Source organism: Capsicum annuum, chromosome 8, assembly GCF_002878395.1.
Source record: "Capsicum annuum cultivar UCD-10X-F1 chromosome 8, UCD10Xv1.1, whole genome shotgun sequence".
Classification (NCBI taxonomy): Eukaryota; Viridiplantae; Streptophyta; class Magnoliopsida; order Solanales; family Solanaceae; genus Capsicum; species Capsicum annuum.
In genome coordinates, this window is record NC_061118.1 from 39,102,358 (window position 1) to 39,125,379 (window position 23,022).

At 34.7% G+C, this 23,022-nt stretch overlaps 1 protein-coding gene and 1 pseudogene across 1 annotated transcript; both read right to left on the reverse strand.

The window, feature by feature from the left end:
- Positions 1–310: 310 nt before the first annotated feature.
- LOC124886580 lies at positions 311–12,364 on the reverse strand (annotated as a pseudogene).
- Positions 11,307–21,774, reverse strand: LOC107846560 (probable CCR4-associated factor 1 homolog 9). Its single transcript, XM_047394430.1, has 7 exons — positions 20,696–21,774; positions 20,582–20,612; positions 19,938–20,085; positions 13,485–13,519; positions 13,343–13,403; positions 12,045–13,258; positions 11,307–11,552 (listed from the first exon to the last, which is right to left on the reverse strand). Exons 1-5 carry the CDS (start codon positions 20,897–20,899, stop codon positions 13,360–13,362), a joined length of 462 nt encoding a protein of 153 aa, XP_047250386.1. The 5' UTR covers positions 20,900–21,774; the 3' UTR covers positions 11,307–11,552; positions 12,045–13,258; positions 13,343–13,359.
- Between the last annotated feature and the right edge of the window lie 1,248 nt (positions 21,775–23,022).

A 23,022-nucleotide genomic window follows, 5' to 3' on the forward strand; every position in this document is an offset into this window, starting at 1 on the left:
GATCAATTTCGAGGGTCAGGGCAAGTGGCTCTAGGGGAAGGTGGATTTGAAGATACAGTAATCAACCTATATACATCACAACATTGTACTGTTTTGCTTAATGAATTGTTGGTACCTAATAGTGACCTTCAAGATTATGTCAAAATTGCCTAGACATAAGAACTAATTTTGATATGACCTAAGGTCACAATTGAAAGTGGGACCCCCAAAATGGTCCTTAATTAGTCATTGATTGATATTATGTAAAGAGGATAGGTTATTTTTATTTTTTTTTAGATAATACTAAATTGATGTTTACAACTCCACATTATACTCTAGTTGAAACGACATTTCATTTTCAAACCAGCTAATACTGCTGAGGCTATAATGTTTGTATCATGTTATCTTGGAAATTACACATAATAGCTACTCTTTCTGGTTCAATTTACATATATTAGTTTTTACTAAACACAAAATCTCAAAAAAAAATATAAAAATAGAAAGATTCCAGTCTTACCATCTTGTGATCTTAAACAAGTCATGTACGATGTTGGCAACTCTAACCTCCATTCTCTAGGGGAAGCCACGTTTCAACCGTGTTAGAACAATGAAGCAGCCTGGTCTTTCTGTGTCTCGAACCCCTTTCTTCTATATCGATGGTAGAGTAACGGAAGCCACCCAAAGAGGCCTTTCCGCTACATTTGAAGGGGCGCGACCCCACTCAGTTCGATGAAGTAGCTCTTTCAACTAATCCATACTTTTCCTCAACGGGGTCTTGAAGCCGAGCCTTTCCAGCAATGGGGGCCTAGGGACCGATATGATGATTGGTTTAGGTAGGGCAGCCGGCCTACTACGGGCACCTGGTCCGCATTCTAATGTGGACGGATAGCCTAACTTGATGCAAGTATCAATGGTTAATTGCACAGCTCAAACCCAAAACTTTATCATTGCTCCAAGGATCCCGTTCCCTCGTGATGCAAGCCTAATATTCCATTGAAAAGCACCTTCTTGCAGCTAAATGGTAAAAAGGAGAAAAGAACTTACCAACCACCTAAGTTGCTCGGACTCTCCAAAACTATTGCCGCACCCTTGTCAGATCCTTCAAAAATTGTGTGCACTACTTTTGAAGGATCCGACACGCATCCAATGACATTTTCGAAGAATCCGAGCAACATAGCCAACCACAAGCTCAAGCATTGAGATTTGAGAACAAGGGATAAAAGCTACAATGCATATCTCAAATAAATACTCCCGCCGCGCGTGCTAATTGATGACACACTTACTTTTCTGGTTTGTACAGGAAAGAATGTCACCTTTCTACAATTAAATTAGAAACACCTTGATTTAAAAAGTTCTCTTTTACCCCTAAATGAAATGATTAATAGTCACACAAATGACTGAGATTTGTTTGAGACCGCAAATTTAATTTTTTCGACTAGCCAAATAGTGTCATATAAATTGGGACGGAGGGAGTAATATTTGGTAGACTACTTAAATTGCATCACAGAAAGAAACATATTGTACCTCTGCACTGCTGTAACTAAGCAAAGCATCAACTATCAGCGTCGTAAAACTCATCAACCTTCAACAACTGATTAAACCATCACCTAATTTGGAACTACTGATCATATAAAGTGCAAGCATTTTCTCATGTCATTTACACTGGATACGCATGCACAAACTGAAAAGTGACTAAAATATGATATCGGTTTAAAATATATGACTTTCAGAAGATATGTACTCATTAATTTCTCGTTAACATCTAGCACAATATTGTTATAAAGTGACCAAAGCTCAATGGTTACTGACCTGCGCTCACCCTTTGTCCAAGCAATACGTACCTTTGAAGCGTGAGCTCCTAATCTGACCTAGGCAGATTTACCTCCATACTGATGATTCACTGTTTAAGTTGCCTGAATTCGTTCCAATAATAAGCATCACACATGTTCAATAAATTTCACGCAACGGTCAACAAATGAATATTAGCTCAGAAAGTAAAATACTGCTGTACCAAATAACAAGTTTCAACACGAGTAATGCCATAAGCCAGATACATGAATCATCATGATTTATTGTTTTTTCTTCTCCACTTCTATGGCACAAAGTTGTCGCTCTTAACTTTTTAAGGTCCTCAAACAAGACCTTAAAATTTACTTCCCAACTAATTAGTTGATCTGTTATATTGGAGTATGAGACACATAGCAAGAATGAAGTACTATACTTGACTTAGGAACTTCAGAAAAGGGAGATTTCAGTGGTGTTTATGCAAAATGCAGAACATTTCCCTCCAATCAATTGAAGCTACAAGTTGAATTTCCAACTAGTTGAAAATGTGTGCCCCTAAAATTTGAAAGAGAGACATGTAAACTACTTTATAGTAATAAGATAAAAATAAGAGAACATGGTTTTTTGAAGAAACAGGGGCCTGGTACTTACATAAGATAATATTTGGTAGTAACCAGATTAGTATAAAAAGATAAAATGTTTAAATCATAGTTCTGCAGGAGATCTTAATCTGTATAAACCATACTTGATCAACTGTTGGCCCTTGTGTTAAAAGTCACGAATCTAGATTGCAGAACCACCCACAGGCATAAATAGTCAAGATTTGAGAGAAGGAAAACACCTGGCGAGGTTGAGAGACAAGTGTACTTGACTTCCCAACATCACTAAATGCCTTCTCATCATAAGAAGTCCCAGAAAATCCATCATCATCATCCCAAGCTGGCATAGCTCCGAAATCATCACTTAGTTAACAAGCTTCATCTAACCAAAAAAAGGCAAGTCAAGTCAAATAGTAACATTCATCTGGTCATCATATGTAGCATTCCTGTTATTGAAGAACATTAGTAAATATACAACATAAGCTATAACAATATGTAGTAGAAGACGACCTATGAAATAGTCTAGAAGCTCAATAGTGGCATTTGTATATAGGGCTAAGGCAAAAAGTGCACAAAGACTCTTGGGTCTGGGCAAAGAGAAAATGAAGTGTGGGATTGAATGAAGGTGCAAATAGAGAAAAAACTACAAATGTGTATGGCTAGTCCTAGACGACAATTAGAAGTATGAATAACAAATGAACAAAGATATTGCAAAAAAAAACAATTATCTATGATTAGTGTCGACTCTTAAGGATTACACTCATTGGCAAGAAAAAGTGTCCTCGAGCCTTAATGACGACATTAAAGCACTTGCCAAGCAAGGTGGAACGCTCAACATGTTTCGCACCCCACCTTCAGGGCGTATGTGTGCCTCTGACAACAAGGACATGGGGAAGTAGAGTTCAGAAAAAGATATCATGGCAAATGCTCTTCTAGATCCAACTCAAAAGCAGTGGCATAAAACCATTTAAAGCACTTGAGGAATTGTTATCTTTGCTAAGCCACAACTATGTCAATGATCCAGTAGACATGACGACCGAGCAAAAATCTATTTTAATCAAAATTCAACATATGCAGCTGTAAATCAACTCACCAGAACAGAATCTACCACCCACAAACAGTATTCATTCATAATTATGTCAAAGTACAAAGTACTAACAACAGGTGGCCATAAAGCTATCTAACGTGGGTTTGTTTTCCTCTCCTTCCAAGGTACTAAGGCAATAGAATAAAGGCAATCAGAAAATACTACTAACGCAGTCAGAAAATAACAAACTCATCAAAGTGACAAGAATTACTGTGACAGTGGCTCGGAGGAACAACTTCAGTAGGTTCTAAAGTTGATAATGATAAATCTTCTGAAAGTAACTTGATACACTGGCTCTATTTTCAAGGAGGACTAGTAACTTGGAATTCTTGGGAGGAGAAAAGCCACGCGACAGACCAGTGTTCAATGCTTTAGTGAAAGCAAGTTCAAATTTGGTATTTTGGCTCTTCGTTTCCTTAGTCTTTACTGGTGATACATCTCCATATCAAGGTTCCCCTGAGACTGAGAATGTTCATGAGATATGAAACACCAAAGGAACTTCAAACTGCTTTGGATTTCTCGCATGACTGGAGAGAGGAGGAATGGAAAGTTAAAATTCCTTTTGGCATTCCTAAGGAAGCTTATCTTTCACTGTCCAATACTTTTAAAATGATCAGGACCAGCCCAGAAATTGTAAGGAAAAAAATAAACTTCAAAACAAGTAACCATCAACTCTATCAGATCTGTCATCATCATTAACATTGGCAAGTGTAAATTGTTCTCTGTCCTGCAAGACAAAGCATAATTAAATAACAAATTTCTATTGTTCTCCTTTCAAGGGCCTCAATTCCAAATAAGTGTGTTTGCCACCTCCTGTTTCAACATCGTGAGAGCCTTGATCTGATAAACTTATTCCATCATCATGATCCACTGGTCAGGCTCTACAATTGTCAAATTATCATCATCCATATTCAGGCTGAACGACTCAAATGTTTGTTCAGGTGAAATCTGGCCAGCAAAATCTGTTTCAGCTGGCACCGGCATCTCTCCACTAAATTGACAAATTATATGCCTCAGACTGGGCGATATCTAATCCTTATTGGGCATATTCAACACCATTACTTCAGCACAACCTATACTAACAGAGAAGGTCTATACAATCAATTGATAGTGGACCACATACAAAGAACCTTCCAGCATCTAAAAGGGGGAAAAAAAAACACATAATTCCATAGCCACAAACCTTTAGCAAAACATATATCAATGGACTTTGTTCCATCATGCCGAGTTGCTTCTGGTACAGACTTCTCAGGTATCTCAAATGAATCAAAAAGGACATGGCAATCACCATAAATTCCAAAGAATTTCGACAAAAGACCCTTCGCAACACCTTCATCAAACTGAGCTGATGTCTGATGATAAAGAGGATTTACAGTGAAAGTGGCTGCAAATTAGACAAGCAAACCATTTATAAAGTGAAAAGGATTAAATTTAGATGAAGAAGAAAGTACCAGATACAAGAATATACCATCAAATATCTTCACATTAAGAGAATTGAATGACTTTAATGGTGATAAAGGCGAGAACTGCAATTTGTACTCAAATTAGTTAAGGAACAGGAAACTATTTTGCAATTATTATTTCCTGAAGAGTGGAAGAGTACGAACCTTTCTTTCTCGCTCTTTCTGGGATGGCCTTCCTCCGGGTCATTTTCAATGAGAATTGAGAAAGCAAGAGAAGAACACAAACCGATAGTCGAATAGATAAAGATGATGATAGGGATTGCAAATTGAATTGACCATGCCACATTCTTTTTCTCAGATTAATAAAATTTAAAAATTCTTAAATCCATCTTCGGAAAACTGAAACCAATATTGACGCAAATTCCTGATCAATCATCACCAAAGAAAAAAACAATCAAGAAATTGTCATTAGAAGTCATATCTAAGTTTCCAAATTAAGGTGACATTTGTTCAGTGTCAAGAATATTATAGATAAATTCCTAAATAGATTCCAAGTAGGTCCCATTTCTGTAAAGGATTGATAAAGTAATAATTAGATTTCAAGTAGGTTATCTGTTTCACAAATATTCATTTGAAAACAAACAAATGTCGTATGCACGTGGCAGCTCAACTTCAAATAGAATGGGAAATTCTTGGTATTTTAAGATGGAAAAACAAATAAGAGAAAATACAACTGAGGCTCTTATGGGTACCAAAACAAAAAATATCTAGAAATCTCTATTGTGCTTCATATCCAAGAATCCACTATATAACCCAAATGCAAAAGCACCAGACAGAGGTCAAAACTTTTTAACTCACATTTGTGATTCCTTGATCCTTTACATTCTTAGTAACAAACCTTTGGTAATTTTTGCAACGGTATGAGGGTGTTTGGCTAAGTTTATGAGCTGATTAAACTGGCTAATAAGCACTTTTTAACTTATTTACGCATATGGTAAACACTCGAAGTGCTTAAAAGCTAAAATCAACCAAAAGCCATAACTTGGTCACCCTTAATTTAAGGCTTTTCAGCTTACAAGTACTTTTAGTGCCCGTTTGGCCATGAGAAGTTTTTGCTTTTTCCCGAAATTTTTTTCCACTTTATTCCAAAGACAACTCCAAGTTGGTGTTTGGCCATGAGAATTCCATATACAACTTGGAGATGTATTTGGAAAGGTGCTTTTTTCACTCCCACTTCTCCCACAAAAAGCCAAAAAAAACTCCAATTTATATTCATGGCCAACCCTAACATTAACTCCAACGCCAAAAATTTTTGGTTTTCAAGGCAAAACGCCAAGTTAGTTTGACCAAGAGTCTTACTATTGTATTCATACTAATCTTTTTAAATTCTCAATATACTTTTCCAAAAATAAAACATTTAACTTCATATTCGTTCTATAACGTCATTTCGATTTTTCTTCACAAAGATGCTATTTAAGTTTGTGATCTTTTATAAAATTTTAAGGGTATTTAATCATTTTAAATAAAAAGTAGTTATCCGCACTCATTATGCTTATTATCGATTTCAATACTTCGATCCAAACACATAATTTCCAACTTACAAAATCAGTTTAACACTTGAATTGTTTTTCAACACCAAAAACCGATCAGCTATTTCCAACTACTTACAAAGAGTAAATCAAGACGAACTCCATGAGTCCTCTTTAACCACTCCCCATTCCATTATGGCACCAAACCAAGATCTCACCACATAACGCTTTATGCAAAAGTAGTAGAGGATGTTTGGAAGTCAATGAACCTCTCTAACCATTCCATTCCATTCCATTTTGGCTCCAAATCAAGATTTCACCATGTAACGCTTATGCAAAAGCCGCATAGGGAGTGAATGAATTACTTCAATTTTGGAAGGATATGCGGTTGCATTTGTCAATATGCAATAATTGATGCAAGTCAATTACATCGTGAAATCTTGATTTGAAGCGGTTGCATTTTTTATTGATTAATGGTCTACTACAATCCACATTATTTGTTTGAAGTTGTAAGTTTTATTCCTTAACATAAAATTTTAGTTTTATTAACCAAAATGTTCCACTTTTTTGTTTGAGATCTTCAAAAAGAAAGTGCAGGCAAAAAAGTCCTAAGAAGAAAGAAAAAAGGACATCGTTCTAATTGATTGATTAATTGATTGTAAATAGTTGTGAATAGCAGAAAATGAATGTAGATGCGCTTAAGTTGAATCAAGGAAGTATCACTCTAACTGATGCGTATGGTAACCCGCCAGACTTTGCCTGTTAGTATGGTTTCACATGGAAGTTTAAGTTTTATGTTTTTGATCCTGTGCATTATAATCACACACTTAGTTTGATTGGGTCTCCGTGAGCATAGATTACACTTTGAGACGATACGTGCTCGTGGTATTGATACTACCCGCTTTGCTGAGTTGATAATGATGTCTGGGTTGGTTTGTAACGACGCTGCATATATCACTTTTCATAGTGCTTCTATCATTACAAGAAAAAATTTTCAAAATACTTTTATGAACATCAAAGTACCATTAAGAGCATGATTGGGTGAGTTTTGGACTTTTGACTTATTTTCACCAATTTAGGTTAAAAATAAGTTCTTATAAGCACTTTTTTTATTTTCCCAAACACTACAAAACTGTTTAAAAACTATTTTGACTTACGGGCATTTAAAATAAGTCAATTCAAACAGGCTACAAGTATATATGTCAACATGACGAACAACTCCATCTTACATCCAAAATAGCAAAATCTCATTACCAAGTTCATTAACATGCACGTGTCAATTAGTGTTTCAACCTAATAAATCAATAGTTTCCATATTTTCATTAATTTGAGTACTACCTGAAATGAACTAAGTCCAGTATTTAACTATAGAAAACTAGAAAGTCCATTATCCTCGAGTTTCAAAAGCTATGTTGGCCCAAATGATAGGCTCCATGCCAATTTCTCCATCAAAAAAGATTGACAACAAATGTTCATCTGTTACAAAAGAACCCTCACCAACCAAGTAAACATCATTCACTTACAAACAACCTCTAACCAGCACAACTATTTCACAACTTTAAATGATGTTTCTAAATGAATTTTGAACAAACTCCGCAACAAACAATAGTTAAGAGATCTTTATCTTAACCAACTGCTTATTTAAAAAATAACCACCCTAACTGATTATTGTCAACATTACACAACTGACACTTCCAAACCATCAAGATTCCAACAATCTATCTTACAACACCGCTCCTCATTGAACAACCACCTTTCAAATCTCTCCGCTTATCTCGCCATTTCATTTGGTCATGCATGAACAGATTCATAATTTCTATCAAGACTTAACTTGTAAAGGAATACTTATAAATTAAGAACACAAAATTAACCAAACTAAAGTTCCTTTGAATTAAGAAAAAGGATTGTATAGAAATTCCGAAACCAAAAATCATACGCACTATGAAAAGTGTTACCAACCAACACAAACGTCATCATCAACTCGACAAAGCGGATAGTGTCAATACCATGAGCACGTGTTCTCTCAAAGTGCAAACCCTCTTCACGGAGTAACTCAATAGAACTAAGCGCGTGATTATTATGCACAACATCAAAATTATAAAAATTAAATTTCCATATGAAACCATACAATTAGCCAAAGTTCGGCAGGTTAGCATAAACATCAGTAAGAGTAACACCAACTTGATTCAGCTTAAGCGCATCCAGATTCATTTTCATCTATTTACAACTATTCACAATTAATTAATCAATCAACTAAAACAATGTCTCTTTTGCTTTTTCCTTATTGTTTTTTCGTCAGCAATCATCCTACTTTTTCTTCTAAAGATTTCGAACCAAAAAATAGAACATTTTAAATAAATAAAACTAAACTTTTTTATAAGGAATAAAACTTACAATTCACACAAATAACGAGAATTGCAGTGGACTAATAATCAATGAAAAATAAACAGGTTGTGTTGAAGCTTCCTTATATATTTGGTACGAATAAGGCTCAAATAAAATGGAATGAATAGATAATTCATATAGTTGAATCCCTTGAATTAAAAAGGACAAATAAGTTTCCCAATTAAGTGAGGTCCTTCAAGTTTTAAAAATTAGGTAAAAGAGATTAAAAAAATTCAGTTTTTTTAAAAACATTTTCGCTCCAACAACTTTGCACAGTTGTTGAGCAACTTTGTTTAACAACTTTGCAAAGTTGTGCAACAACTGTTCAAAGTTGTCGAACAACTTTGATAGTTGTTGAGACAACTAATGCAATTGTCGAACAACTGTCTCAATTGTTTAAGCGACTTTATCTTTTTTAACTTAATAATATTGTGGGACTCACTTGTCCCCTTTTTTTAATTAAACACTTGGGAAGGTCTTTCAACTCATTTTTCCTTGAATTAAAAGGGACAAACCAGTTTTTTTTAGAACATTTTCGCTCCAACAACTTTGCACAGTTATTGAACAACTTTGACAGTTGTTCAACAACTTTGCAAAGTTGTTCAACAACTATCAAAGTTATTCGACAACCTTGCAAAGTTGTTCAACAACTGTTCAAAGTTATCGATAGTTGTTGAGACAACTAATGCAGTTGTCGAACAACTGTCCCAGTTGTTTAAGCGACTTTATCTTTTTTAACTTAATAATATTGTGAAACTCACTTGTCCCCTTTTTTTATTAAAGACTTGAGAGGATCTTTCAACTCATTTTTCTCCCCAATATAAATATGTTGTAGACTAATTTACTTTTTGGAAATTTACATTGTAGACTAATTTATTAATCACATACTATCACCAGCTGGCGATGATGGGCTAGCTATAAGTATTCTGTCAAATGACACTCCCCACTAAAATGTTTCAGAAACATTACTTATTAGTGTAAAATTAGTAGGGAAAAATTCAAAATGCTTCTATAAACACCAAAATACAATTAAATATATATGTCAATATGAAAAACAACTCCATCTTCTCAAATGGAAAAATCTCATTACCAAGCTCATCAACACACGTGTCACTTAGTGCTTCAACCTAATAATCCATCACATTTCAAGGTTTTGATTCCGAATGCCTAATAAAAGATCACTGTGGTCAATTGGCAGAGGTCGGTGACTTGTATTTTAATTCATTAATTTGAGTACTACCTGAAGCGAACTAAGTCAAGTATTTAATTAGAGAAAAATAGAGAGTTGAGTCCATTATTCTCGAATTTTGAAAGCTACATGCCCAAAGGATTGTCTCCACATCGATTTCCCGATCAAAAATATTTGACTACAAAAACTCATCCGTTACAAAAGCACTCTCACCAACCAAGTGAACATCACTCACTTGCAAACTACCTCTAACCACTTCAACCACATCACAACTTTAAATGATGCTTTAAATGAATTTCGAACCACATCCAAACCAAACAATATTTACGAGATCCTTATCTATAATCAACTGCTTACTTTTTTATCGTTATAATCAACTGCTTACTTAAAGACAAACCACCGTGGCCGACTCACCATTGTGAAGATTAAACAGCTAATACTTGTAAACCATCAAGATTCAAACAACGTACAACACAACTCATCGTTGAACTATCATGTTTCAGATCTCAGCTTATTCAGAGTCTCATTTGGGCAAGCAAAAATATTAAGTCCTTCCAGGAAATACTAATCTTGTACACAACTGAATTTCGTAAATTCAATAATTCTGCACGTTGTGTCACTAAGTGAACTCATCTAGGATTAATAAACTCATAGCTCTAATCAACATCTAATGTCCTCCAAATTTATCTTGTTGATGCAAATAAAACATACATTCTAGGTTGATTAAATTGGATGCACAACATGAATTACCATGATTTTTAGTTGGTATGACCATATATAATGTGAATTCTGAACCACCATCACAACAAAGTCTACTTAATGAGATTCTTATCTAGCATTCAACTGCATATATCACGACGAATAATAACTGATCACCTACCAGCACTTCCAAAATTACACACATCCTTCTACTCCCTCACAATTCAGAATGCTCTAATCATGAGTGACACGAAACATTGAACCATCAATATGACCCTAGCACTATACACCCACTTATTAAGATACAAGCTTATTCTCTCAATTTTAGCAAAACCACAACGATGTTCTGATTTTCAGTTCCACGAGGGAAACACAAACTTCATTGATAAGGAAACAGCATATGATGCATTTATGGGGAGTCGAACTCGTATTCTCACGGCGGATTTGAACAAACTAGACTACTGGACCAAGGTAGGCTGACTGAATTTCAAAAATTTGATTCCCAATTTACCTTACTGCCAATTTAAATAAGTTGGATTTACCAGGTTAATGATCAGTTTACTCAAAAGTTGCACGACCAACCTTATGCTTTTGAACGAGTTATATGTGAGCACATGTAACGAGAATGCATATAAATTAATGAACACAAAATTAACCAAACTAAAAAAATTCCTTAGAATTAATAAAAATGGATTGTACAGAAATTCTGAAACTAAATAATCTATAATTAGGGAGAAAGAACCTCTAACACAAAGAGAACACCAGCAAACTGCACGGTCAGCCCATCATTGTCCCCAAAGTAAACCTCCTTTAGCTTCTGAAACACATGCCAAGTCAGCAAGCAATGCGAACTAGCCTGATGACTCTTCCCCACCAACCTGTTCACCATGAGAGTGTCTGCAACTCGGTCCAATCCACCACACAGAAATATCAATAGTTTAGCGTTGACTCTTTAGGATTACACTCATTGGCAAGAAAAAGTCTATATTAGACCCTTGATGACGATATTAAAGCACTTGCCAAGCACGGTGAAATGCTCAACAGGTTTTGCACCCCACATCAGGGCTAAAAAGCTCCTCTGACAACAATGATATGGGGAAGTAGGGTTTAGAAATGATATCATGGCAAACACTCTTCTAGATCCAACTCAAAGCAGTGGCATAAAATCATTTAAAGCACTTGAAGGATTGTTATCTTTGCTAAGCCACATCTATTTCAATAATCTAGTAGACACGAACACCTAGCAAAAACGTATTTTAATCAAAATTCACCATTTGCAGCTAAAATCAACTCATCACAACAGAATCTACTACCCACAAACTTCTTTCATTCATAATTATGTCAAAGTACAAAGTATTAACAACAGATGGCCAAAAAAGCTGATCTTACCTGGGCTCTGGTTTCCTCTCCTTCCAAGGCACTACTGCAAGAGACTCATACAGGCAATCAGAATATATTTTTAAGGTAGTCAGCAAATAACAAACCCATCAAAGTGACTAGAGTTGCTTGACATTGGCTCAGAGGAACAACTTCAGTAGGTTCTTAGGCTTATAGTGACGATCTTCAGGAAGTAACCTGTTACGTGGTGTTATAGTTTCAAGGAGTAGTAACTTGGAATTCTTAGGAAGAACAAAGCTATGGGATAGACCAGTGTTCAATGCTTTAGTGAAAGCAATGTCAGATTCTGTATTTCGGCTCTTCGTTTTCATAGCCTTTATTGGTGATCCATCTTCATATCAAGGTTACTCTGAGACTGAGAATGTTCATGAGATATTAAACACCCAAAAAACTTCAAACGGCTATAGATTTCTCCCATGACAGAGAGAGGAGGATTGGAAAGTTATATATTCCTACAAAATCTTATCTTTCACCTTCCAATACTTAAAATGATCAGGACCCGCCCAGAAATTGTGAAAAAGTTCCTAAACTTCAAAACAAGTACTCATCAACCACCAGCATCAGGAAAAGTAAATGGCTCATTCGCCTGCAAGATAAAGCACAAAGGAATACCAAATTTCAGTGGTTTCAAGGGCCTCCTCCAAATTAGTGTTCAAGGCAACACAAGAATAAGTGTGTTTGTAACTCCTGTTAGTTTGAAGATATTTGATCAACATCATGAGAGTCTTGATCTAACGACTCCAGATTGTACAGGTGAAATCCGGCCCAGCAAAATCTGTTTCAGCTGGCACCGGCATCTCTCTACTAAATATGACAAATTACATGCCTCAGAAGTCAGACAGGGCGATATCTCCTCCTCCTTGGGCATATTCAACACCTTTACTTCAACACAATCCATACTAACAAAGAGGTCCATAACAATCCATTGATAGTGGATCACATACAAAGAATCTTCCAGAAATTAAAGGGGGAAACCCCAAGACCAACATATAATTCCAACGCCACAAACCTTTAGCACAACATATATCAATGGACTTTATTCCATCATCCCAAGTTGCTTTTGGTACAGCAGGTATCTCGAATGAATCAAAAAGGGCATGGCAATCGCCGTAAATTCCTAAGTTATTTAACAAAAGACCCTTCGCACCACCTTCATCAAACTGAGTTGACATCTGATGATGGAAGAGGATCTATAGCAAAAGCGGCTGCAAAATAGACAAATAAACCATTTAAAAAGTGAAAAGGGATATAATTTAGATGAAGAAGAAATATCAAATACAAGATTATACCATCAAGTTTCTTCACATTAAGAGAATTGAATAATGACTCTAATGCTGATAAAGGCGATTACTGCAATTTATACTCAGATTAGTTATGGAATAAGAAATTATTTTGCTATTGTTATGTCTTAAAGAGAGGAAGAGTACAAACCTTTCTTTCTTGCTCTTTGCAAGATGGCCTTCCACCTGGTCATTTTCAAGGGCAAGAGAAGAACACAAACCAGAAGTAGTAGAATAAGATGATAATATGGGGATTGCAAATTGAAACTGACCATGCCACAACTTTTTTTTCTTAAGCTTGTGTAAGAGAATTTAAAAATCCTTAAATCCACATTAGGAAAATTGATATTGATAGCGACACAAATTCTTGATCAACCATCACCAAAGAAAAAAACAACATCCATATGCTTCCAAGTGTAATCATAGCCCTATTAACTTGAAGTCTTGAAACAATATTAACATATAAAATGGGTCAAACTTTGAACCTTATAATACAACAACATAGCCAAAAGTAATCCCACAATTGGGGTGTCAGGAAGTATATATACGTAGAAACTCTAGTATGCATTGATACCAAGTAATATGATTTTTTTCCTCAGAAATTTATTTTCATAACTGTTACAGATGAACATGTTGGGATAGAGCAGACAAGTAGTAGTGCCTCTTTTTTATTGATTAATTAATTTTCTTAACAGCTGGAAATTATATTTTGTAAGGATGGGCTATTTTCTCGTCATTAATGTTCGAGAAAAATATTGATTTAACAACGAGGAAAAAATTGGTCACCGTAAAAATATTTATAACGACTAGATCCATGTTCCTTCGTCAAGAAATTGTCATTAGAAGTCATATCAAAGTTTCCAAATTAAGGTGACATTTGTTCAGTATCAAGAACAATAATGATAAATTTGTAAATGATTTCAAGTAGGTCCTATTTTTTAAGGATTGGCAAAGTAATAAATAGATGTCAAGTAGGTTCTCGAGTTTACAAATATTCTTTTGAAAACCCAAAGAAATGTTGCATGCATGGGCAACGTGGCAGCTCAACTTCAAATAGAATGGGAAATTCTTGGTCTTTTAAGATGGAAAAACAAATAAGAGAAAAGCCCAGGTCGAGAAAATTCAACTGTGGCTCTTATGGGTACCTAAAACAAAAAATATCTAAAGAAATCTCTATTGTGCTTCATATCCAAGAATCCACTATATAACCCAAATGCAAAAGCAGGAGACAGAGGTCAAAACTTTTTAACTCACATTTGTGGTTCCTTGATCCTTTCCATTCTTAGTAACTAACCTTTGGTAATTTTTGCAACGGTATGAGTGTGTTTGGCTAAGCTTATGAGCTGATTAAACTGGCTATTAAGCAGTTTTTGACTTATTTATGCATACAGTAAACACTCGAAGTGCTTAAAAGCTAAAATCAACCAAAAACCATCACTTGATCACCCTTAACTTAAGGCTTTTCAGCTTACAAGTACTTTTAGTGCCCGTTTGGCCATGAGAAGTTTTTCCTTTTTCCCGAAATTTTTTTCCACTTTATACCAGGCCAACTCCAAGTTGGGTGTTTGGCCATGAGAATTCCAAATACAACTTGGAGATGTATTTGGAAAGGAGAAAACAAGTTTTAATTTATTTTCACTTTTTTCACTCCCACTTCTCCCACAAAAAAACAAAAACAACTCCAATTTATATTCATGGCCAACTCTAACATCAACTCCAACGCAAAAAAAATTGGGTTCATGGCCAAACGCCTAGTTAGTTTGACCAAGAGTTTTACTATTTTATCCATACTATCTTTTTAAATTCTCAATATGCTTTTCCCAAAATAAAACATCTAACTTCAAATTCATTCTATAACATCATTTCGATTTTTCTTCACAAAGATACTATTTAAGTTTGTGATCTTTTATAAAATTTTAAGGGTATTTTAGTCATTTTAAATAAAAAGTAGCTTATCCGCTCTCATTATGTTAATTATCGATGTCAACACTTCAATCCAAACATGTAACTTCCAACTTACAAAATCAGTTTAACACTTGAAGTGTTGTTCAATACTAAAAACCTATCAGTGATTTACAACTACTTACAATCAATTAATCTAGACGAGCTCTATGAGTCCAATTTAACAATTCAATTCCATTTTGGCACCAAACCAAGATCTCACCACATAATGATTTATGCAAAAGTAGTAGAGGGTGTTTGAAAGTCAATGAACCTCTCTAACCATTCCATTCCATTTTGGCTCCAAATCAAGATTTCACCATATAATGCTTATGCAAAAGCCGCATAGGGAGTGAATGAATTACTTCAATTTTGGAAGGATAAGCGGTTGCATTTGTCAATATGCAATAATTGATGCGAGTCAATTACATCTTGAAATCTTGACTTGAAGCGGTTCCATTTTTCATTGATTAATAGTCTACTACAATCCACATTGTTTGCTTGAAGTTTTAAGTTTTATTCCTTAACATAAAATTTTAGTTTTATTAACCAAAATGTTCCCACTTTTTTGTTTGAGATCTTCAAAAAGATAGTGTAGGATGAATGTTAGCAAAAAAGTCATAAGAAGAAAGAAAAAGGGACATCATTCTAATTAATTGATTAATTAATTGTAAATAGCAGAAAATGAATGTAGATGCGCTTAAATTGAATCAAGTTGGCATTACGCTAACTGATGCCTATGGTAACCTATCGGACTTTGGCTGTTACATGGGAGTTTAATTTTTATGATTTTAATGTTATGCATTATAATCACGCTTAGTTCGATTGGGTTGCTCCGTGAGCATGGGTTGCACTTTGAGACGATACATGCTCGTGGTATTGATACTACCCGCTTTGCTGAGTTGATGATGATGTCTGGGTTCGTTTGTAACGACGCTGTTTCATATATGATTTTTCATAGTGCTTCTATAATTAGAAGGAAAAATTTTCAAAATACTTTTATGAACATCAAAGTACCATTAAGCGCATGTTTGGGCGGGCTTTTGGCTTTTGGCTTTTGGCTCATTTTCACCATTTTAGGTTAAAAATAAGTTCTTATAACTTATAAGCATTTTTTTTTAATTTTCCCAAACACTACAAAAGTGTTTAAAAACTATTTTGACTTAAAAGCATTTAAAAAGTCAATCCAAACAAGCTATAAGCATATATGTCAACATTACAAACAACTCCATCTTACTTCCAACATAGCCAAATCTCATTGCCAAGTTTGTTAACATGCACGTGTCAATTAGTGTTTCAACCTAATAATTCAATACTTTCCTATATTTTCACTAATTCGAGTACTACTTGAAATGAACTAAGTCCAGAGAAAACTAGAAAGTCCATTATCCTCGAGTTTCAAAAGCTATGTTGGCCCAAATGATAGGCTCCATGCCAATTTCTCCATCAAAAAAGACTGACAACAAAAGCTCATCTGTTACAAAAGAACTCTCACCAACCAAGTAAACATCATTCACTTACAAACAACCTCTAACCAGCACAACCATTTCACAACTTTAAATGATGTTTTAAAATGAATTTTGAACCAACTCCGCAACAAACAATATTTAAGAGATCTTTATCTTAATCAACTGCTTACTTAAAGAATAACCACCCTAACCGATTATTGTCAACATTACACAACTAATACTTCCAAAACCATTAAGATTCCAACAATCTATCTTACAACACAGCTCATTATTGAACAATCACCTTTCAAATCTCTCAGCTTATTCTCCCCATTTCATTTGGTCATGCATGAATAGATTCATAATTTCTATCAAGACTTAACTTGTAACAGAATACTTAAAAATTAAGAACACAAAATTAACCAAACTAAAGTTCCTTTGAATTAAGAAAAAGGATTGTATTGAAATTCCGAAACCAAAAAATCATACGCACTATGAAAAGTGATGTACGAAACAACGTCATTACCAACCAACACAAACGTCATTATCAACTCGACAAAGCGGGTAGTGTCAATACCATGAGCACGTATTCTCTCAAAGTGCAAACCCTGCTCACGGAGCAACTAAATCGAACTAAGCGCGTGATTATCATGCACAACATCAAAATCATAAAAATTAAATTCCCATATGAAACCATACAAATAGCCAAAGTCCGACAGATTAGCATAAACATCAATAAGAGTGACACCAACTTGATTCAGCTTAAGCGCATCCACATTCATTTTCATCTATTTACAACTATTCATAATTAATTAATTAATCAACTAAAACAATATCTCTTTTTCTTTCTTCTTATTACTTTTTCATCAGCAATCATCCTACTCTTTCTTTTAAAGATTTTGAACCAAAAAATAGAACATTTTAAATAATAAAACTAAACTTTTTTATAAGGAATAAAACTTACAATTCAAACAAAATAACGAGAACTGCAGTGGACTAATAGTCAATGAAAAATAAACAGATTGTGTTGAACCTTCCTAATATATTTGGAACGAATGAGGATCAAATAAAATGGAATGAATAGAGAATTCACATAGGTGAACCCCAATATAGATATATTGTAGAGTAATTTACTTTTTTGAAATTTACATTGTAGACTAATTTATTAATCGCATACTATCACCAGTTGGCGATGTTGGGCTAGCTAAGTGTTCTGTCAAATGACACTCCCCCACTGAAATGTTTCAGAAACATCACTTATATTAGTGTAAAATTAGAAGGGAAAAATTCAAAATGCTTCTATAAACACCAAAATAAAATTAGATATGTATATGTCAATCGAAAAACAACTCCATCTTACTTCTGAAATGGCAAAATCTCATTACCAAGTTCATTAACACACATGTATCACTTAGTGCTTCAACCTAATAATCCATCACATCTCAAGGTTTAGATTCCGAAAGCCTAATAAAAGATCACTATGGTCAATAGGCAGAGGTCGGTGACTTGTATTTTAATTCATTAATTTAAGTATTACATGAAGTGAACTAAGTCAAGTGTTTAATTAGAGAAAAATAAGAGTGCGAGTCCATTATCCTCGAGTTTTGAAAGCTACGTTCGCCCAAAGGATTGTCTCCACATCAATTGCTCGATAAAAAAAATTTAACTACAAAAACTCATCTGTTACAAAAGAACTTTCACCAACCAAGTAAACATCATTCACTTCCAAACTACCTCTAACCACTTCAACCACATCACAACGATGCTTTTAAATGAATTTTGAACCACATCCGCAACAAACAATATTTAAGAGATCCTTATCTATAATTTTTTTGAAACCGGTAACTTTAGATCCTTGTCTATAATCAACTGCTTATTTTTTTATCATTATAATCAACTGCTTACTTAAAGACAAACCACCGTGGCCGACTCACTATTGTGAAATTAAACAACTAATACTTACAAACTATCACCATATATAACGGGTTATATATAACGTGAATTATAATGTGACCATATAAAATTGTATATGGCTTATAGTGGGTTTCATTTTGTAATGTTATTTTTATGATGAAGTATTTTATCTGTTTTAATTACTTGATTCTTTGTGAGGATGGATATATGAAGGAAGGTGAACTTTGTAAATTCAATAATTCTGCTCGCTGTGTTACTAAGTGAACTCATCTAGGATTAATAAAATTAATAGCTCTAATCAACATCTAATGTTCTCCAAATTAATCTTGTTGATGCAAATAAAACATATATTCTAGGTTAAATAAATTGGATGTGCAACATGAATTACCATGATTTATAGTTGTTATGACCATATATAATGTGAATTCTGAACCACCATCACAACAAAGTCTACTTAATGAGATCCTTATTTAGTGGGTGTTTGGATTGGCTTATTTTTAGGTGTTTTTAGCTTTTAAGCACTTTTTCTGTTTTGGTGGTGTTTGGCAAAGTAAAAGAAGTGCTTTTAAGCACTTATTTTAAGTCAAAGAGTGTCAAAATAAGCCAAAAGCCAAAAGTAGGGTAGTACCACTTTATGGCTTTTGGCTTATAAGCTCCTTATTAAAAGCCAATCCAAACACTAGCATTCAACTGCTTTCTCAAGACGAATAGTAACTGATCACCTACCAGAACTTTGAAAATTACACACATCCTTCTACTCCTGCATAATTCAAAACACTCTAATCTTGAGTGAGACAAAACAATTGACCCATCAATACAACCCTAGAATTATACACCCACTTATCTAAGATTCAAGCTTATTCTCTCAATTTTAGCTAAACCACAACGATGTTCTGATTTTCATTTCCATGTGCGAAACACAAACTTCTTTGATAAGGAAACAGCATGCGATGCAATTATGGGGAATCGAACTCGTATTCTCACGGCGGATTTGAACCCACTAGACTACTGGACCATGGACCAAGGAAGACTGACTGAATTTCAAAAATCTGATTCCAAATTTACCTTACTGCCAACATAAATAAGTTGGATTTAGCAGGTGAACGATCAGTACTCAAAAGTTGCATGACCAACCTTATGCTTTTACACGAGTTATATGTGAGCACATGTAAAGAGAATGCAAATAAATTAATGAACACAAAATTAACCAAACAAAAAGAATTCCTTAAAATTAATAAAAATGGATCGTGCAGAAATTCTGAAACTAAAAATTCTACATCCAGGGAGAAAGAACCTCTAACCCAAAGAGAACACCAGCAAACTGCCACATCAGTGCGTTATTGTCCCCAACGTAAACCTCCTTTAGCTTCTGAAACACATGCCAAGTCAGCAAGTAATCCGAACCATCCTGATGACACTTCCCCACACACCTGTTCACCATGAGAGTGCCTGCACAACTCAGTCCAATCCACCACACAGAAATATCAATAGTTAGTGTCGACTTTTTAGGATTATGCTCATTGGCAAGAAAAAGTCTTATCTTAGAGCCTTGATGACGATATTAAAGCAATTGCCAAGCACGGTGAAATACTCAACAAGTTTTGCACCCCACACCAGGGATAAAGAGCACCTCAGAAAACAATGATATGGGGAAGTAGGGTTTAGAAAAGATATCATGGCAAACACTCTTCTAGATACAACTCAAAAACAGTGGCATAAAATCATTTAAAGCACTTGAAGAATTGTTATCTTTGCTAAGCCACATCTATTTCAATGATCTAGTAGACACGAACACCTAGCAAAAACGTATTTTAATTAAAATTCAACATTTGCATCTGTAAATCAACTCATCAAAACAGAATCTACTACCCACAAATTTCTTTCATTCATAATTATATTAAAGTACAGAGTACTAACAACAGATGGCCATAAAAGTTGATCTTACCTGGGGTCTGGTTTCTTCTCCTTCCAAGGCACTAAGGCAAGAGAATACAGGCAATCAGAATATATTTTTAAGGTAGTCAGCAAATAACAAACTCATCAAAGTGACTAGAATTACCGTGACATTGACTCGGAGGAACAACTTCAATAGGTTCTTAGGCTTATAGTGACGATCTTCTGGAAGTAACCTGTTACGTGGTGTTATAGTTTCAAGGAGTAGTAACTTGGATTTCTTAGGAAGAACAAAGCCACGGGATAGACCAGTGTTCAATGCTTTAGTGAGAGCAATGTCAGATTCTGTATTTCGGCTCTTCGTTTTCATAGTCTTTACTGGTGATCCATCTTCATATCAAGGTTACTATGAGACTGAGAATGTTCATGAGATATTAAACACCCAAGAAACTTCAAACAGCTATAGATTTCTCCCATGACAGAGAGAGGAGGATTGGAAAGTTATATATTCCTACGAAATCTTATCTTTAACCTTCCAATACTTAAAATGATCAGGACCCGCCCAGAAATTGTGAAAAAAATCCTAAACATCAAAACAAGTAATCATCAACTCTCTCAGATCTGTCTTCATCACCAGCATCAGGAAAAGTAAATGGCTCACTCGCCTGCAAGACAAAGCACATAGGAATACCAAATTTCAGTGGTTTCAAGGGCCTCCTTCCAAATTAGTGATCAAGACACACAAGAATAAGTGTCTTTGTCACCTTCTGTTAGTTTGAAGATATTTGATCAACATCATGAGAGTCTTGATCTAACGACTCAAAAAGTTTGTTCGGTGAAATCTGGCCTAGCAAAATCTGTTTTGGCTGGCACCGGCATCTCTCTACTTAGTATGACAAATTACATGCCTCAGAAGTCAGACTGGGCGATATCTCCTCCTCCTTGCGCATATTCAACACCATTACTTCAACACAATCCATACCAACAAAGAAGGTCCAAAACAATCAATTGATAGTGGATCACATACAAAGAATCTTCCAGCACTTAAAGGGAAAAAACCCAAGACCAACATATAATTCCAAAGCCACAAAACTTTAGCACAACATATATCAATGGAAATTATTCCATCATCCCGAGTTGCTTCTGGTACAGACTTCCCAGGTATCTTGAATGAATCAAAAAGGACATGGCAATCACCATAAACTCTTAGGTTATTTAGCAGAAGACCCTTCGCACCACCTTCATCAAACTGAGCTGATGTCTGATGATGAAGAGGATCTATAGCAAAAGCGGCTGCAAAATAGACAAATAAACCATTTATGAAGTGAAAGGGGATATAATTTAGATGAAGAAAAAAATATCAAATACAAGATTATACTATCAAATTTTACATTAAGAGAATCGAATGATGATTCTAATGTTGATAAAGGCGAAAACGGCAATTTATACTCAGATTAGTTAAGGAATAGGAAATTATTTTGCTATTGTTATGTCTAGAAGAGAGGAAGAGTACAAACCTTTCTTTAGTGCTCTTTCCAGGATGGCCTTCCACCTGGTCATTTTTAAGGGCAAGAGAAGAACACAAATCGAAAGTAGTAGAATAGATAAAGATGACATGGGGATTGCAAATTGAAACTGACCATGCCACAATCTTTTTTCTTAAGCTCAGTGTAAGAGAATTTAAAAATTCTTAAATCCATATTAAGAAAATTGAATTGATAGCGACACAAATTATTGATCAACCATCACCAAAGAAAAAACCAACATCCATATGCTTACAAGTGTAATCATAGCCCTATTAACTTGAACTAATATTAACATATAAAACAGGTAAAACTTTGAACCTTATAATACAACAACAACAACATACCCAATGTAATCCCACAAGTGGGGTCTCAAAATGTGGTATATATATACGAAGACTTTACCCCTACCTTGGGAAGTAGAAAATTTTGAGCTTTATCTAGAGAAGAAACGGCAGTATGCATTTATACCGAGTAGTGCAATTCTTTTCTACCAGAAATTATTATCCTGATGAACATAGAACATATCAGGATAGAGCAGACGAGTAGTTCTTTAAACTGGGTGTGTTTTATTGAAGCCTAAGGGTTTGCTACGGAGGGGGAGGGAAGTAGTAGTGCCTTTTTTTATTGATTAATTGATTTTCTTAAAGTTGGAAATTATATTTTGTACGGACGAGCTATTTTCTCGTCATCAATGGCCGAGCAAAATATTGATTTAACAATGAGAAAAAAATTGGTCACCGTAAAAATATTTATAATGACAAGATACATGTTCCTTCATAAAGAAATTGTCGTTACAAGTCATATCTAACTTTCCAAACTAAGGTGACCTTTGTTCAGTATCAAGAATAATAATGATAAATTTGTGAATGATTTAAAGTAGGTCCTATTTTTGTAAGGATTGGTAAAGTAATGAATAGATTTCAAGTAGGTTTTCTATTTCACAAATATTCTTTTGAAAACCCAAATA

What these genes read in the sequence shown, in the direction of transcription:
- LOC107846560 (XM_047394430.1), bottom strand. Translation starts at nt 20,899, where the DNA reads ATGAAAACGAAGAGCCGAAATACAGAATCTGACATTGCTCTCACTAAA. An exon ending in TCCTCCGAGTCAATGTCACG is followed by an intron (nt 20,613 to 20,695) that starts GTAATTCTAGTC and finishes CTCTTGCCTTAG; the next exon opens with TGCCTTGGAAGGAGAAGAAA. An exon ending in TTTGCTGGTGTTCTCTTTGG is followed by an intron (nt 13,520 to 19,937) that starts GTTAGAGGTTCT and finishes GAAAATGACCAG; the next exon opens with GTGGAAGGCCATCTTGCAAA.